At 30.9% G+C, this 18919-nt stretch overlaps 5 protein-coding genes across 5 annotated transcripts; 2 read left to right on the forward strand and 3 right to left on the reverse strand.

The window, feature by feature from the left end:
- Positions 1-1846: 1846 nt before the first annotated feature.
- On the reverse strand, positions 1847-3173 carry Bm9741 (Uncharacterized protein; the record flags this gene model as incomplete). The annotated part of the gene is made up of 3 exons (XM_001895831.2): positions 1847-1964; positions 2232-2357; positions 2746-3173. 3 exons carry the CDS (start codon positions 3171-3173, stop codon positions 1847-1849), a joined length of 672 nt encoding a protein of 223 aa, XP_001895866.2.
- A 322-nt stretch (positions 3174-3495) lies between these two features.
- Positions 3496-4481, forward strand: Bm9743 (Uncharacterized protein; the record flags this gene model as incomplete). The annotated part of the gene is made up of 4 exons (XM_043078471.1): positions 3496-3614; positions 3764-3986; positions 4066-4170; positions 4254-4481. The coding sequence occupies 4 exons, from the start codon at positions 3496-3498 to the stop codon at positions 4479-4481; spliced, it is 675 nt and encodes a 224-aa protein (XP_042934405.1).
- Positions 4482-5520: 1039 nt separating this feature from the next.
- Bm9746 (C hordein, putative) lies at positions 5521-7484 on the forward strand (the record flags this gene model as incomplete). Its single annotated transcript, XM_043078472.1, has 4 exons — positions 5521-5664; positions 6046-6114; positions 6364-6451; positions 7132-7484. The coding sequence occupies 4 exons, from the start codon at positions 5521-5523 to the stop codon at positions 7482-7484; spliced, it is 654 nt and encodes a 217-aa protein (XP_042934406.1).
- A 2536-nt stretch (positions 7485-10020) lies between these two features.
- Positions 10021-11999, reverse strand: Bm6698 (conserved hypothetical protein,hypothetical protein; the record flags this gene model as incomplete). The annotated part of the gene is made up of 5 exons (XM_001895833.2): positions 10021-10248; positions 10732-10896; positions 10982-11077; positions 11305-11460; positions 11859-11999. 5 exons carry the CDS (start codon positions 11997-11999, stop codon positions 10021-10023), a joined length of 786 nt encoding a protein of 261 aa, XP_001895868.1.
- Positions 12000-13564: 1565 nt separating this feature from the next.
- Positions 13565-18169, reverse strand: Bm9745 (F-box domain containing protein; the record flags this gene model as incomplete). Its single annotated transcript, XM_001895835.2, has 11 exons — positions 13565-13942; positions 14345-14440; positions 14818-14886; positions 15094-15285; positions 15520-15646; positions 15893-15979; positions 16089-16279; positions 16675-16896; positions 17130-17318; positions 17509-17715; positions 18014-18169. 11 exons carry the CDS (start codon positions 18167-18169, stop codon positions 13565-13567), a joined length of 1914 nt encoding a protein of 637 aa, XP_001895870.2.
- Between the last annotated feature and the right edge of the window lie 750 nt (positions 18170-18919).

An 18919-nucleotide genomic window follows, 5' to 3' on the forward strand; every position in this document is an offset into this window, starting at 1 on the left:
TCAAATAAAAATAATTCAACATCCAATAAAAATTTTGAACTCTTTTTTTTCCTCTGCTTTTCCTTCCCTCCGTCTCTCTCCTCTTCCTCCTCCCACTTTTTCGTCGTTTAATATTATAAAAATAAAATAAAAAGTAAAAATAAAAATAACACAAGCCCATAGCTTTACTTGTTTTCATCACTCAGCGTTCAATCAATTGTCTTATAAGTGATTGATGATAAAACAGTTAAAAAAACCAAAATGAGTTGAACTACAATTAAATTATCAAAGTATTAGAAAAATTCAGCTTTATTTTATGCATTAGTCTAGGTAAATTTTCTTTGAATTACTTTCTGTTAAATTAAGAAGTAAAAATTTTTTTCGCATTATTTTAATTTAGCTAAGCCATAAATTAATGATCTGAATAAAATAACTTCTATTCTTTAAAATTTGCAGTAGAATTAATTAGCAGTGTTACGATAAATTAAATCTGTGATTAAATTTGTATTGAATTTATCAATCAGTTGAATTATTTATAAAAATGGTAGCGAAACTGTTAAAATTTGCTCAATTCATTGATTTAAAAATTATTTAAAAAAATATTTGAAAAATATACAAGCACTTAAAAATAAATGTATTTATATTTTCGTGAGTCTTCGAAGAACTTTTTTCTTTCTTTGCGCTAATATCGAATCACTGAACAGTTCAAATATACCATAATTAAAAACTAAAAGTGAATAATAAAAGGGAAAAAAGAAGTAATAAGTAAGTCTTATGCAGGTAAATAGCTAATAAGAAATCCATGAAATTGATTCCGATAATATTAAAGAAATCTGAAATAGCAAAAGAAGAAATTCGAATAACAATAGCACTGCAAGCATAAAATTTAACATGTTGTATATTTAATTTTGATTTCAAAAACTAATGTATTCAATATATGCGACATTTTAAAGAAATATTTTTAAAAAAATATTAAACAAAATGAAATTCAAATAAATATTTTGGCAAAAGCATTAAATTATAACATTCGTATATTTAATATACATTTCTTTTTTTTTTTTTTTTTTTCAAATAATTCATTAGATTTTAACTATTAAGATAAATAATAAAAATCCGTTGATAATTACTTTCTAAAATAATGTACCAAGCAAGTAATAAACAAACGAAATAAACTACACTAATTAAATATGAGCAATTTTAAAATTGTAATAATCAATAATAAACATAAATTGGTAATTAAAATTAAAAGATAAGAAAAATGTTTTCAAGTATATACAAAATGAGTTTCACATATATGCTAATCAAAGATTCAACAAATTTTATTACCATCATTGATAACATCAATTAATAATGTAAAAGCAAATTTAGATTTTCTTCCTTACTGCCCTGTTTCCTTATGAAACAAAGGTTTCCTTCCTTGATGGTTCAGATCGTTGAATTCTCTGTCCTCAATACAGGTAGAATCTCGAATCCGTACTGGTTCCGTTCTGTGTACGTGTACTGTGGAAGTCTTCGTGAAATACTTTATTATTCAAAACCTCAAACTTGGATAATTAAACTACAGATTAACATTAAAAATTATACAACATTACAATAATGAATTGATATAAAACACAAATGTAACTTAATTATAAAACATTTAAACATATAAGCAAGCTAGACACCTCGCAACCGAGCCATACCAAACAAGGAACTATAATGAATAGCTTTGTAAGGAAGAAAATTGGGAGGGATTTTATGGATGTTAAGGTTACAAAGTGGATTAAAATCACTTAAAACAGTAGCCTTTGTTCATTAGGTTACAGCTTTGCCATTCTGGCGATACTCCCGACTCGAGAAGTAGTAAACAAAATGACTGAACTTGTTATCAGTCTGCTCTTAGCTCTTTGGCATTGTTTTCGAATCGAGAACGGATGGATAATTCTTCATCTTCGTCATCTTCTAGTTCGATATTCGGGTCCACGACTTGGTACTGTTTGTTTTGACTGATGCTCAGCTCTAAGGGGTAGAGGTGGTTCAATAGTCTCTCCCAAATGTGTCCATTGGACATTTTAAGTTGTGCCGCTCGGATATTACTGGCTTATGCTATTAACTTGGTGATGTGTGCCAAAGGCCAGCATTCTCTGGGTATTGCTCCTGTGCGCATCAAGACAATCTTTCCCACTTTTGGAATGCGTCTAGTCTGCGCGTGTGGTCCTTTATGTTCTCTTTGTTTGCGTAGTGTTTGAAGGTATTGCGTTTGCCACGTTTACCACCAGAATCTATCTGCTATTGTTGCACCTCCCTTCCAATAGTTCAACAGGTAATCTCGATTATGCGAATCTGTTGACGGTTCTTTTCGTTGAATAGGTAGTGGAGATACTGCGTATCCTTTTGAGCTGAGAAAATCCATAGGTCGTAATGGCTGCATACAGTCAAAGGACGACAATTCATTATTGTTTGATTTGCTGGTGTGTTCCTCGTAACTTTTTTACCCATGTTGTTTGTAGGTGAGCATAATGCTGGATGGTGTCTTCGCTTGCATTTGAAACATTGTGAAGCTTTGCAATCTTTTGATCTATGTCCTTCTTTCAAGCACAGAAAACATAATTTTAGTTCTACCACTCGTTTGGAGAGTTGATCAGGCGTAGAAAATTTTCGACATTCATGAGTACGATGTAGGTTTGTGCAGAGCGAACACATTCTGTTCGTTCTAGATGGATGCGTTAAGGTTCCCTTATTTTTTCTTGTCGGGGGATTATGTTTCGTATTGATGTCAGTTTTAACATATCAATTTTGTCCCAATACGGACTGTATGGTTCTTTTGAGGCATAGCCTAATATATTTGCCACATTTTCTTCAGCAATAACAAAGGTTGCTAAGCGGTCTCTTAAGATGGGTACTGTCCATTCTGATTTCTCGTATTCTATTTTATCCAATATGGACATTGGAAGCTTTTGTTTTATGAGATAGATTGTAAGGGTTGAATTAACATCTTCCTCTTGGAATCGAAGTAATTCTATTATCCGATCAATAGCTTCTATAGTAGTTCGTAGATTACCTTCTTTCGCCCTAGGTAATCTTTCCAGTTGTCTATATAAGGCTTGGTTGATTGCTGCTGGCCATTCGTATCGCTTTTTTAGTGCTGCGATAACTACTTCATAATTTTGGGTGCGTAGCGCATAGGGTTCCATGACTGAGGCTGCTGCTCTCATAAGACAGCCCCGAAGGTACGTTAGTTTATTTAGCGGAGGGATTGGTTGATCATGTAGGGCGGTTCGGAACCAATCCCAGAATACTGGCCATGCAGGATGTTATCAAAAGTCTTCATTTCTATTTTTGGAAGTTGCATTTGGCTAACAAGTGGCGAAGCTATAACCTAATGAACAAAGGCTACTGTTTTAAGTGATTTTAATCCACTTTGTAACTGTAACCCAATTTCCTTCCTTACAAAGCCATTCATTATAGTTCGTTGTTTAGTATGGCTCGGTTGCGAGGTATCTAGCTTGCTTATATCTTTAAATTGTTTTGTGCAGTATGCCATGGTGTGCAGAAATCCGACCTGTTCTATCAAGATTGCGATGGTGCGATGCGTCTAGTGACGTGGACGAGGTACTGAGCGACTTAGAAAAGATTTTTGTACTGTCTGAGGCCTGGTGATGGTCGAAGATTGATTTACTTTCGGCACGGGTGTGGTGCGCCTGGCGGAAGCGCAAACCCGGTTTAACCCTTGGAAGGACGCTTTCAAGAAGGTTGTTTGGAAATCAGACAGTGCGTTGGGGAACTCGATGTTGAAGAGATCCAGGAATGCTGCAGTTGACATCTCAAGTGCATACCCTGATTGCTGGAGAGTTGATGAAAATTCATTTTATCATACTTTCCTGTTGGGTCGAGCTAAGACTTACGGATGTTTTCATCTGTGGGAATGGCTGAGTATGTTCACGAAATGCACAGATGTCTCAATCGAACTGCAATATATAATGTCGTTGTGTGAGAAGACAGACTGGAGCCTATTTTCCGTTAAGAAGGTAAATAAATCACAGTTGGTTTTTGTCAAGGGGTTCCATCATATACATAACGTCATTGAGTCACTGTTGAATGTTAAAGAGATGCGAGTTGGACTCGTGCGTACGAAACTGTAGATGTGGCGAAGAACACGATTTGCATGTTATTCTTGATGAATGCGCTTTACGCATTTGCATATCACCGAAGGTGATTATTAAAAAAGTGAGGACTTTCCTTACTTTTTGCGTACGCTATGCGGGCGCATTATCAGAGAAGCAATTGCACTTGAGATGTCAACTGCAGCATTCCTGGATCTCTTCAACATCGAGTTCCCCAACGCACTGTCTGATTTCCAAACAACCTTCTTGAAAGCGTCCTTCCAAGGGTTAAACCGGGTTTGCGCTTCCGCCAGGCGCACCACACCCGTGCCGAAAGTAAATCAATCTTCGACCATCACCAGGCCTCAGACAGTACAAAAATCTTTTCTAAGTCGCTCAGTGCCTCGTCCACGTCACTAGACGCATCGCACCATCGTAATCTTGATAGAACAGGTCGGATTTCTGCACACCATGGCATACTGCACAAAACAATTTAAAGATATAAGCAAGCTAGATACCTCGCAACCGAGCCATACCAAACAACAAACTATAATTATTGGCTTTGTAAGGAAGGAAATTGGGTTACAGTTACAAAGTGGATTAAAATCACTTAAAACAATAACCTTTATTCATTAGGTTATAGCTTCGCCATTGTGGCGACATATAGTATTTTTGCTTTCTGGACCATATTAAAATATGCAGAAACAAATTACTATTTATGTATGAATTAATTTCAATTCAATATATTTTATTCTTATAAAAATCTCAAAATAATAACAAAATATGTTGTTGACATAATGCATAAATTGAAATTATAGAAAAAAAAGAAAAACGATTTAGAAAAATATTGCAATTTACAAAATGGTTGCTAACATTTTAATTATAATTATCAAAATAAAAAAAAAAGGAAAACAGAAATCGTAAATATAAGAACAGATCAATGTAGAATGAAACATTTTAATATATCTCAGATTGCATTACCTAAAATTTTGGATCAATCAGTATTTTTTGCAGTATTGATCTTCAAAGCTTGTAATATATATCCCTTTCTCTCTCTCTCCCTCCCTCCCATCTCTCCATTATTTCCAAGTTTTAAAGATAAAAAAAGGTTGTATATGCAAATTTATTGGTTGATCATAGAACAAATATAGATCTTTTCCTGATTATTCTTGTTGCAACAACAAAAAAAACTTTCAGAGAAGCATAATAGTTATGTTAGTATTCTCGAAAATTTGCCTTTCTTTTCTTTTCTTTTCTTTTTTTCTGTCATAAATTTATTTTAGTAATTAAAATATCAAATTTTTGCCAATTTTTCTTTTTTTTTCGAGCTTTAATTAGAAATAATTATTTATAAATTATAATGAATTATTGTTTTATTCTAAATTTTTATTATTTAATTTCTTTTTTTCACTTTTGTAACATATAATTTTCAAATACATTTTAAGTGAGTAATCAAATTATGTGGAGAAGATTATTACCAAGGAAACCTAACAAGAGACAAACTGAGCCATCACCAGGACCGCCTGAAAAAGTGGAGAAGGCAACTGAGGAGCCTCCTTTGATAGATCCTGAACCACAGCCTGGACCTTCGCGACTTTCCCCGGTATATTATTTAATTTAAAGCACAAAAAATTTAAATTTGCCAAATTTTACAAACTAACAAATAAGTGATAAATTTATACTGACAATCTATTTTAATATTTATATCAATATGCATATGTTTAGTTATACTTATCATAAATGCTAATTGGAAATAAAACACAATTAATTTAAATAATGAAGAAAGATATTTTAATGTTGGAAGTTTTTTGCTATTATTAATCAGAAAATAGATAGTTATTTATCAGATATTTGAACAGTATGAGAGGGAAAAAGTATTTATCAACAAACATTTCGAAAGAATTATTTGTCAACAAACATAAATTTTATTAATTCATATTTAATTTCTTCTTTGTTTCGAATAATATTTTAGCAAATATTTTAGCCAATAAGTCGTTCAGGATCAGCACGAAGAAAAAATAAGCCAAGAAAATTAGAAATAGTATCTGATGAGGTAGGTACTAAATATGAATATTTTTAATAAAAAATAGTAAAAAGTTCTTCAAATAATATTCGATTAAAATTACAAATCTTTTTTGGTGATTTAAAATCAAAAAATATATATTTTATAATTAAAATGATGAAATATGATTAATTAATTAATTTTAATAGAAAATTAAAAAGCTATTAAATAATATAATTATAAAAGAATTAATTAATAAAGAATCAAGAAATATTTCTTCATTTTTTCTTTCATTTTCAGGATATTTTGATGTTAAAACGTAATATAACATTAAGTGAATTGCTGTTACGAAGTGAACCATTATTTGTTGATACAGAACTTCCTTCAGGTTTCTTTTATTTTTTTTTCTGTTTTTTTTTTTTTGTTTTATATAATTTTAATCGATAAATTTAAATGATTTAAAATACAGCATTAATATACGAGTAAAACCCTTTTAAAAAATATAATATGTTCCACAAATAATTTTTTTTTTTTGGTTTTTATAGCAAAGCTGTAATATCAAATATTTACAAGAAAATAAGAAATCAAAAAATAAAAAATAAGTGAAAAGTAAATAAATGAGTAAAAAACAAAAAATAAATGAAAATATTGATCAAGTTTATTTATGGCTATCATTTTTGGTTATTTACCAACAATAATTAATAGCAAAATTTTCACATATCAAAAGCTTATTTAATTTTTTAAAAGGATTTTGATAAATATATTTGATTTGAACTTTTTTTTTTAAAAATATATTTGATTTTACAAATTTGAACGATTGGACTTATTATAATTACTTTTGCAGATCATTTTGTTGAATTTAACTGCACTAACTTAAAACTTTAATTTGAACATAATCAATCAATCTTAATAGCTGGGAATATAATATTTTTTTGAATCTAATATTTGTTTACTTCTCATCATAACAAATTTTAAGTTTAATTCAATTTAAAAAGATAATATTACAACTTCTCGGAAAATTATTAAAAAAAGAAAAATCAAAAAAGTAAACTATTGAATATTTTTTAGAAATTGACAGAGATCTGCAAGAGATACTACAGGAACCTTCACAGGAAAGGGAACTAGAACCATTACAGGAGTGGTTGTCACTTCGAGAGAGGTCACAACAACCACTTGAAGAGAGGTCACAGCAATCATACCAAGCGAGGTCACGGCAACCGCTTCAGGAGAGATCACAGCAATCACTTCGGGCAAGATCGCAGCAACCATTTCGGGCGAGATCACAGCAATCATTTCCGACGAGAGCACGTGGATCAGCTCAACCTAGAACACGGCGGCCACGTCAACCGAGATTACGAGGATCACTTCAGGCTAGATCACAACAACCATTTGAGAACTTACAAGAAAATATCGAGCAATAATGTCGTCGTTAAATAATTTTTTCAATTTTCAGTTGAATCGAAAATATTATCAATTGATAGGTACAGTTTAATTATTGCGGTTAATTGCTCAATAAGTTTATCATTTTAAAATGATTTCCTGATTGAAAAATCACTTTATTTTATTTTATTAAATACTTCATTAAGATTAGATTAATTTGATGTATATTATTGTTGTCACATTTGATAGTGTTATGAGGTGAAGTTTTTTTCTTCAACAATCTTTATGTGATTGCTACATGCAAAAAGAGTATTTTCGATTCCTGTGAAATTTTCAAAATATCTATCATATGTCCACTCCTTTGTCCAATCAGCAAACTATTGAATTTATACGCATGCATGTTTGAAATAAAATAGGCTAAATTAAGCAAAATATTTTGCTTAAACAGTTATTTGCCAAATCATATCAATTATAAAGGAAATACAGTAGCGTGAACTTTGACCCATCCAAATTCAAATCATATAAAAATAATAAAATATTAAAATACTAAAAATTCAAAAAAAGAGGGAAAAAACCAGTAAATGGAATAAATAACTCACAAAAAGTGCGCAAAATAGCAGATTAATTTGAACGATATTCAATTATAGTAAACCGAAAAAAAGTGAACAAGCGCTTCTTATTTGAGTTTTTCAAAAAAATCAAAACATGTCAATGAATATTGAAAGAGAAATTAATAGGATAAATGTGAAGAATGCAGCAAAAATTTGATGTTTACAGAGTTTAGACGGAAGTAACAGTTCCTGTTTATGAAATTTAAACGGAGCTAGCAATGCCTCTATTTCTCAAATTAAAAATTAAAATTACTGATAAATGACAATCTTAGCAATAACGGACTGTGTGAAAATAAAGTAAACAGAATGTCATTTTATAGCAACAAAGTCGGTCATTCAAATATTTCCGAATTGGCTGACTTCTGTCCTGAACTAGTGACCTATCTGATATGACGGATTGTTAAACTAATTCATGTCAAAATATTTAATACTATTTTTACCTAATTACGATTTTTTTTAAGTTCATTTACTATTAACATAACTAATTAAAAAAGGGAAAAAAAGGAAGGGAATTTCGTCTCTCGCATTTAAAAACGAAAAAAGAAAACGAGCAACTAGGAATATCCAAATCTTCAGAATTATTAAGCCAAGAATTAATGACTTTTTTTTTACTTGCGAAACTCTTTAAATAACATACACATAAGTTTTGAAATACATATTACTGCTTATAATTATTGTCAAAAATTTTAATGATTGAAGCCGACTGATTTAGTGTATAGTTTTTCAGAAACATTAAGAAAATTCCTGATCATCTAGGTTGATATAAATTAGATGGAATTTGTAAAGAAATTACAAATGTATCATTCGCTATCACTGAATTTGTCATAATTTTGGTTAATAGTTTGTAATGGTTGTCTTTATGAATTTTCTCAAACGATTGGGAATAAATGTTTTTATTCATCTGTAAAGTAAAAGCATTTATATGTTATTACTATCGATTACTATTGAACAAGTTAAACAAGTTATTACTATTGAATTATTAACTAATTAATTAAAAAATATGTTGCTTTTATTAAATAGATTACGCAAACTCATACTGTGATCAATGCGTACATACGCGTCTATTTTGTGCATTTGTAATTATTATTGTAAAATAGTGATCTATATTATTATAATAAATGCTTATTTTATCTAAAAATAAACGCTTATCTGTTATTTTATTGATGCAAATGAGGAATTAGGTTGAATTTTTCACCATTACTTTTAAATGCAATAATTAAAACACATACTTTCGCTTAAGTAAATTTTGTAATTCATTTTTTCTAACTAAGCAACCTGCCATTACTTGATCATAGAGCAATGATGATTTTAGCGTCTTTTATTTGCATTATTTGAATCACCGTGGATGCAAATTTGACCATTCTCTTCGAATTGAATTTTAATGCATAATTAAGACAACAAAAATATCTGACTGAAAAGACTGGCATGAAATTAAAGCATCTTGCTGCAAAATTTAAATGCTTGATAAAAGTAATTCCTTAAATTTATCGATTTAAAAATTTCAAACTTTAATGAATTTAAACAGGACTGGAAAGTTGTCTTATATGCTTAATAAAAGTATGTTTTGGTAAAAGTATTTACTTACTCCCTATTAAAAGAATCAGTGACTTGATGAGATGAGCTTGTTCTGGAATGTCACTACGAAGTTAGAAAAACTTAGAATCATAACTACTATTTCCACAAGTTTTTTTTTTTTCTTGCCAACTTGCAACAAGGTTTCAAAAACTTCAAATTTCAATGGCTGATTAATTATTTAAACAGGTAATAGTTTTTTCCTGATTTTTCACAAATTTACACATGAATTTAGCTTTCAATAAGTTGCAATTAAACAAACATACCAAAAGTAAGAATAAATTCACAATTAAACTTATCGGTACTTTGTCTTCTTTCTTATATCACGCACAAACATAATAAATGTTTAAAAATCAATTACTAAGAACCTGGAGAAAAGGCAAAGAACAACAAGTTAAACTTTGGCATTCCGTTTGAATTTCCGTCTTTTCGGATATGAAGAACGTTGAAAGGCTCCACGTTTTGTAATTGCTTCTCGAGCTTTTATTTCCTGATATTTCTTACGCTGCTTAGTTTGTAAATCGGTGTCTGCCAGAAGTTCTTCAACAATTGTCCTCTTACGCTGCTTCTTTGGCACGCGAGATGAATAGAAATCTGCTTTTGTTTCAATGATAGTGCCAACCTAAAATAATTTTTATGCATAAACACATCCTTATGAAGACATAACGAATATCTATCAATAGTGGAAATATTAAGATTTAGCATTATCAAGCAATTTATTTTTTCTCTTGTATATCAAATAAAATTTTATAAGAACCAGCTTAAGCATCTAATTCGAAAGTCTTGCTGTTATGTGAAAACTAAATATAATTAAATCTAAGTATAATTATAATCTAAGTACAATACAATAAATCTAAGTATAATATAAAATATAATCTAAGTAAAATTAAATCGTAATATATCAGTGATCTACAAACTAAGTGATCAACCAGAAATTTAATGTTTCGCTTTTTGGTAAAAATAAAAGATAAACGAAAAAACTTGAAAGCATCAGAAACTGAAAATTCTTTTTTTCCAAATCACGCTTCCTTCGGTCATTTCACATTTCACAATTCAAAGTCATATTCTATTAATATGACTTTGAATTTGTACTTCAAAAACTAACCTGGAAATATTTTGGTAACACGGAACGATCATTCTTTCTGTAATGAGCTTTCGAATCTAGAGAATTTCTCATTTGAATAATTTCCAAATCACGCTCCCTTTCTTCGGTCATTTCACTTGCTGGGAGGTTATACCAGGCATCACCTTTCGTACGCTCTCGATGCATCTAAAACACTAGGATTGTTTAAAACTTTAAGCATAACATTGACAGAGATAATTCCTGGATTAGATAATATTAGAGGTCATAATACCTTTCTTTGTCTCTTCAGTGCTCGCCAAGATATCGGTACATGTGCTTCACCGAGGTATTTTTCAAACCCAGGTTTAATGATGCTTTTTGATAGTAGCTGAAAAAAAAGAAAAAAAAAAAACAAAAATTTCATGGCGATAACAACTGCTTTTAACTAAGCGGATTTAGCTTTTTTGATGACATTTTTGATGATTCGACAATCAAAACCGTAATTCTTCATTGCATGATTCTCTCTAAAATATCTGAGACTAAGGATCAGGAGTCATACCAGAACTCTGCATGTGCCTTATCCAAACCTGAAGAACTTTAGATTGATTTACATACCTCTTTTGTTGTCTCATCCAAAATTGAATCAGTAATCGGTACTTTGTTATTTGCCTCATTGTATTTTGTTGAAAAGAGTGGCTTTTTAACAATGTTTGTATTGATATTACTAATACCATCGGTATCCAGAACAAATAAATCATCTGTTCCAGTTTCCTGAAATACAAGTCCTGAATATAGACGTGAATTTAAGTCTTTCCAACAGGATTTGTTCTGTTTTGGAACATTAAATTTTCAATAAGGATGTAACACCCCAAACTAAATTTATATTGACTTAAACGAGTGGGAACCACAGAAATTTTCATTATAAAAATAAACAGCTGATAAAGTAAAATCAGCATTATTTATTAGCAAAAATAAAAAACATTTCGAATATACATCCAATTTAACAATACCTTCAATTCAGTTCAAATTTCATTCAAATTTCCTTTAGAAGCAAACTTACTACAGAATAACAGTAACATGATGGAATAAGATGAAAAGTTCTCTCCTTTTTTGATCCATTTCTTTATAATTAACATGTTTGATCACCAAAAATTTCACTGAAAAGTAACCTCAGTATCAGAAGAACAACGAAATTTCACTGCATTCCTCAATGTTATCTTCTCTTTAACATTCCCATCATTATCTTCAGTATCACTCGATGAACTTTCGTCATCCACCGGAAACAATAGCTCATTACGACTAATCAACATTCTGAAATGTAGAACGAATAGGAGCAAATTTCGGGATGTAGAACAAATAAGAGCAAATCAACTATTTGCTTTTTGAACATTAGTCTCTAAATGCATCATTCTAAGTGTATTAGTTATGCAAAACATCGCTTTATTGCAGATTTTACATTTAATACCTAATACTTTCAAGTATCTGCTGAACCATGTGATGCTTTTATTGCAAAAACTTACTTCTAATATATTGCCCATGTTTCACAAATGTGATAAATCATTTATTCAAATAATGAATCACCGTTAAACTTATATCATTCTACGTAATGTAACACTTTGGATTTTCATAAGAAAAACAATTTTTGAGATAGTTACATAACTCATTTTTTGGACACTTACAGGTTGCTCCATTGTACATATGTTTATTTGTGATTAAACAATAATTATGAATTAAAATCATAATAAGAAACAGCATATAAAATAACATATAAAAATGTCATGCTACAGTTCGCTTAAGTTATATCAATTAATAATGACAAAATTCATAAAAAACTTTTACATTTGAACCAGATCTGCATGCTTCACTAAAATTTACGGGATATTATCATGAGCTACTAAAAGCAGTACAAATTAATTGCAATTAAACTCAAGATGCACTTTCCTACCAGTTTATACATCATCCATCGCAGACTGCAGCTATGTGCAAAATGAAAACATTTTAAATCCATCCCGTAACGTATCAATAATAACATACAAAACAATAAAAAACATGCTAGCAATCAATTTTTATGAAGTTTTGGCAGAATTTATTATATTTCAAATTGCAGAAATTTTTAGTCGAATCACGGTATAAATACATAACAAATGTTCGATTCGCAATAATATACATGTATATATAAGTAAAAAAAAATGAATGAATGGAAAAAAGCAATGACGTTTTGCTTACATCGGTAATAAATTAAAAGCCAAAGAAACTAACAAAACCAAAAACTGAGGTAAGCAACTTTAAAACAGCAAAAAAAGTCAGTTCCTATATATATCATCGGTATAAAATTTAGCTGCATCGTTTCAATGAATATTGGTAGCAGTACAAAATCATTTAGGTGCTTACTTTCTTTTTATCACCTATATTTAAAATATTAATCCCTATTCTCTAAAAAAAAAAGTGTAAAGTACTTTATTATAAAGTATGAGTGCTGAAATTTCAATTACCAAAAGACTCAATTCGAAATAAGATATAGAGAATTCATTAAACATTACCAAAGAAAACATGAAAGCAGGTTACAGAAAATACACATTCATCCAAATCAGAAGCAAAAATTGTAAAGAGCAACAAAGCAGAAAGCACTGCTCGTGCGAAGATTTAAGAAAAAATACACCATAAAAAAGAAAAAAAAAAAGCTAATTGCTCATAGAAATATCGATTGGAAATTAAGGTAAAGATCCACATCCAATAATATCAGCAATATTCCCTGATCAGGTACTAAAAATCAGGAAGAAAAACGAATCCTGTAGTCACAATAGCCCTGAACCATCCTAAAAGGACAACAAATCAAATTAATTAAATGACTTCAATTGAGAAAACAGAGCAAAAACTAATTTATTCTAATCACAACACTGAATTCAAAAATGGATGAGCTTTGCTCTGCAATCGAGTCGTGATCATCTACTTTCAGTAATGGATGTGTCCTTGGATATGGTCGAGTTATGCTGCTATGGGCAGTCCAGACATGCAGTTCAGTGAAGCCATCTGGATTTGGTTTATAACGTCCCATATGACGGATATCATATAACGGATTAGTTGAATAATCCGATGTATTCCCGAAACGATAGCGAAAGTTCTCGAAGCGCATCAGATGACGTTCAAAATCGGCATCCATCAAAGCCTGTAAACTTCGTTCATGCCGTCTCATCTTCGTCACCACTTCCGTCAACGGTGTTGTTTGTCCTCTGCTTGACGTTGGCAACAGTGCCTATAGAGCAACTATTTTTATTGTTATCATATTTATATTCATGAATTTAGATGTTTTTTAATTGACTGTGAAACAACAAAACTTACATTTCATCGCATATAACTAATATTTAAAAAACTAATCACTAAATAAAAAGATCTAAAGTATTTCACCATAAAGTATGAATGCTGAAGTTTCAAGTATCGAAAGATCAAAGGATCAGTTCGAAATAAGATGTAAAAAAAATTCATTAAACCTTATGAAAGAGTAAAGAGCTCAAGAAAAAGAAGATAAACGAAAAGCAGTTGAATTTTGACAATGTCAAACAAGCAAACAAAGAATTTAAAAGTTTTTTAGCAATTATTTTCGTTATAAATTAAGTTCTGCTTCTCATCAAACTTTAAACAATAAGAATGGAAATACCTCTCTTTCTTGTCGTTTTGATACATAGCTGATCATCCCTTCCATTGATTCATCAGTAACTTTTGGACAGAATGAAATATCAAGCGCAGTTAAGAACTAAAAAACTGTTAGGAATCAATAGAGAAGTTAGTGAATAATTCAGTGAGGCTATGAGTAGGATATGAGTATCCTTTCTTAATTAATAACATTAGCAATACAAATATTTTGGAAGATATATATATGTATATATATATATATATATATAATAGTATAATAAAATGTGAAGAGAGAACAATTTTTTCCAAGTTTTCTTCATCAAAATAAACCAATGCTATTTATGAACCAAATTAATTCCTAGTTTAAATATTAGGATTTTTGATGCATGAGATGAACATCCAAATGTAGTTATTTCACTTTTTTCCGGAATTATTTTGTAAATCGACTGCATGCTAAAGAGAATCTCTACTTCTAAAACTAAAACTGTGCAAACTAACCGGACAGTGTTTCAACAGCATTTTGACTGCTTCATCGGATATCTCGTCACATCGATGCAGGAGAACAGTCTATAAAAAAAATAAGAGTATAATAACAATCTGCATTTACATATCAAACATTGACCTCATGCTATATGTAACATTCACAGAGAACACAATGACAATATTGTCAGTATTACTTCGATCACAAAATTGACAACAAATTATCATATATGGCCTATGTCGGTTATATGATTTTTGCTAGATGGTATAAGAAATAATATAAACATTACTTACTTGCAAAGTGCTCTTTTCTGCGATTATTCGGATCGTCTGGTCATCAACAACTCTCATATAAGATAAATTTAAGTGACTCAGGTACGGAAGTTTTGCAAGTTCACGTAGCCCAACATTGCTCACAAAACGACTACAGCCACTCAAGTCAACATACTTCAATTGTTTGCATCCAATTACTGTATTCCGTAAAACCTGAAACTTATCCATTCAAAATATTGTAAAAAAGAGAAATAAAAAGCAAGCAATCTAATCTATTAAAGTAATACGAATTTCATAAAACTTATAGATTACATATCTATACCTTTCAGAAAAGAATTCATGCATAAGCATTTATATCCAACATGATATGTATTCAATTTTTCCTGATAAGACTAATGAAATTCGTTTTACAAATTTAATAAACAGAACTAAGAATTTAAAAATTGCCTCGTCTGTCATTAGCAAGTTGTCATAAACAGTTAATTCAGTCAGGTTCTTCATCAGACTGAAATTTATCTCAATTCCTCCAAGAGTATGCGAAACATAACATTCACCGAATTTTAGCAACTCCAACCTAAAACTAATAACATTTGAAGAAAGCTTCTAAATTTTCTAAAAAATATTTGGGACCGGTTCTAAGAAACAAATCAATCCGCATTTATTTGTATCAAAATCTAATCAAAAATATAACAAATACGATCAGTTCAACTGATCTTGACGAGTAATGCGGAGCCATTCCAGAATCGAATAGAAAATATAATGAAAAAGCTGTTTGGGTACTTCAAATTCACTTCACATAACAAGAACAGAAAGTACTTACTTGGGAAGTGAAGCAAAAAAGCTATTCAAATGAGTAGGCGATATGTTATCAACACTATTCATCGTCAGAGCTACTAGATCCGGACATCTAAATCAGTATAAACTTTTAGGTTCAGTAAATTTTAAGACTTCTATTTACTTTACATAAGTATAAAACTCAGGCATAAAAATAAACAAAAACCAGTGATAAAACAGGCCTATCTCTTATGGCGAATAGTGATGCTGCTGTCAATCGAAAACATCCACCAATTTTCAAATTGATGATGGATCGTGGCAAAACGGTAAACGATGGCAGTCCAGTGAGGCGCTCATTTTCACCTACATCGACCTCTCTCAAATTTTGACACTTAGAGAAAAACGATGTAAGTCCTCGTTCCACAACGCTTTCCTGAAAAGAAAATAAAACATGATTTTTGGAGAATTGTGAAGAGGAATTATTGGAAAAAAGACAACGCAACACATTTCAATACATCAACACTGTTATGAGATGCATTAAAAAATATCAGAAATTATGGAAAACAACAAACTAAGCGTTTTTTTTGAAAAAATTATATTGAAAACAGATTTTAAACGGAATTTCAACAAAGGATAAAATATCGTGGAATTCGTCCTAGGATTCTATTCCGCTTTCCTTCTCCTGTTTAAGTTGAAAACCAATCAAGAAGTGCGATTTAAAAACTTGATATTAACTAAAATTCATAACTCAAAATTTAGTATTCAGCTCATTCCAAGACCCAAGAGACTGGAAAGCAATCTTACTGAAAATTATTCCTTTAAAATAACCTGAAAACATCGATGGAAATTAACAATTTCCAGATTTGGACAGTGTCTTCCCAGTGATTTGAGGGACGAATTGGTCAACTGAATACCATACATATTCAGAACAGTCAAATTTGGACAATGTACGGCGAAGCACATGCAAACATTATACGTTAACGTATCTCTGAATGCATGTAAATCCATTTCAAGCAAGTGATCACCGCAACGCTGTGCCAAAGACTTTATCTAGAATTATTATTATTAACTCAAAAAAGTTCAAAAAAAACCCATTCCATAATTGAATTACTTACAACATTCTTTTCCTAATAAAATCTTCCGAACTTTGGCTGTCAAATTATGGAAAGCAGAATATGTTACTAGTTAATCCGCGCACATATGTTACAGTCAAACAGAGCAAAATATATTAGGAAAATTATGAAAAATTGTTTTATTTTTCCAAATATAAAAAGAAAGCGAACTTCCTTGTTGCCAACTACTGGACGCTCAATCAAGCAGGGCAGTGAACATTCCTTATCACCAATAAGTGATGAGTAGGAGAATTCGGTTGTCATTGTCCATGAATAATTCTTGGCAATATGACGCCATCGGCGGCAAACCCGTTCTATTCTTATGCGATCCACAATTGGTAACAGCGTGAAAATTGAGATCTGAAAAGAGTAAATGAAGAGAAACTTTAAAAAATAAAATTTCCATAGACAATCCATTAGAAAAACTATTTTCGGTTTTTCAAAATTAGCCAGTTAAAAGAAAAATATTGGCTATCAGCGCCTCATTTACTTTCTTGATAATTAAACTGTAATCAAAATAGAATTTGACAGGACCACGAGGAATACTAACCAGAATATGGTCTGGAATGGAACTGATATCTTCCTGAACACTGCCCTCTTGTATCTTGTCAGCTTTCCCCCGACTCGATTTATTGATTTTACGCTTAACCAATTGTGCGCTGTTATCGCTGTTGACAGGAGGGTGCAATGACTGTTGCTGTTGCTGATGATGAAGAGCCGTTGAGCTACAGCCGGAAGTTGTCGGTGCACTCAAATCCTCAACATCAACTCTCAAATCTTCGGTTATTTAATAATCAAATAATATTGGCACAGTAACTTTAATTTTACTGCCATATCTTTATTCACGGTCTGATGACCGAATAACAATTGAGTTTAACAGAAATAGCCTGGTTGATTTATAGAGAACAAAGCATTAGTTCTATTTGATTATGATAATGTACAACATTTCAAGAAAGTTTATTGAAACAGACAAAATTTAGTTTACTGAAACCCAGACTACATCTGTAACCATGAAAGTCAGGTAAAAAGAAATTTACAGAGGATTAATCGCTTACCCGCACTTTTCTTTTTGCTGACTTTTCATCACGATTGACAGGTGCCATCCTTTTCGCTCTTTTTCTTTCAGCTCTTCGCGGTTGTACAGAGCTGCGAAGATACTGCCCCGAAACCACATACGGTTCCTCGGTATTTCGATTACTTCGAAGTCTCATTATTTAAGTCCAAATATTGCACCACTATTGAAAATAAATTCACAAGACTTTTAATCCATTCCATATTTTACTTTAATTTAAGCTACGAGATTGTACATCTGAGAGAGGACAAACAGTAGTAGCAAAATTGGCTCAATTAATTACATATAAAATGGAAATTCCACTCTAAAAGAAGCCGATAAAGTGGCATACATGAAGTTATGTGACTCAACTGGTAATTCCAAACATCAACTGTTCTTATGTGAGACCGGCATTCAATGTGTGCACCATGCAAAATAAACAAAAAAAAAAAAAAAAAAATTGATTCGCAAAAACTCTAATAAAATGATGTGATGATAATTTATTTAAAAATTAAAGAAAGAAGTTGTCGGTTTCAGTATATCAGGAAATGATCAAATAGTTCTGTTTTAGGATGAAATAAGTTATCTTTTGAATACAGCATTTATAAAAATGATTATCTTGGTCATTGATCAGTGGTCAACAGAATGCACTTTTCCAATATTACAGCTTATAAATTGTGCACTAGATTTATTGGCAGCAAAAAACCTTATTTATGTTAAATTTAGAACCTATAACAATCCATATTTTGAAATCTGGACCTCCTTACTCCAAAAAAAATTGGAAAAACCTAAATACGAAGAAAGATTTAGATTCATGATTCTAATCGACAGATAAAACTTCTAAATCCAGTTAAAAAACAAGGATGAAGTAGTCTCAGACATTTAACTTTACGCTTTACTCAGTCAGTCA

The sequence above is a fragment of the Brugia malayi genome (assembly GCF_000002995.4).
Source record: "Brugia malayi strain FR3 genome assembly, contig: Bm_v4_Chr2_contig_001, whole genome shotgun sequence".
Taxonomy (NCBI): domain Eukaryota; kingdom Metazoa; phylum Nematoda; class Chromadorea; order Rhabditida; family Onchocercidae; genus Brugia; species Brugia malayi.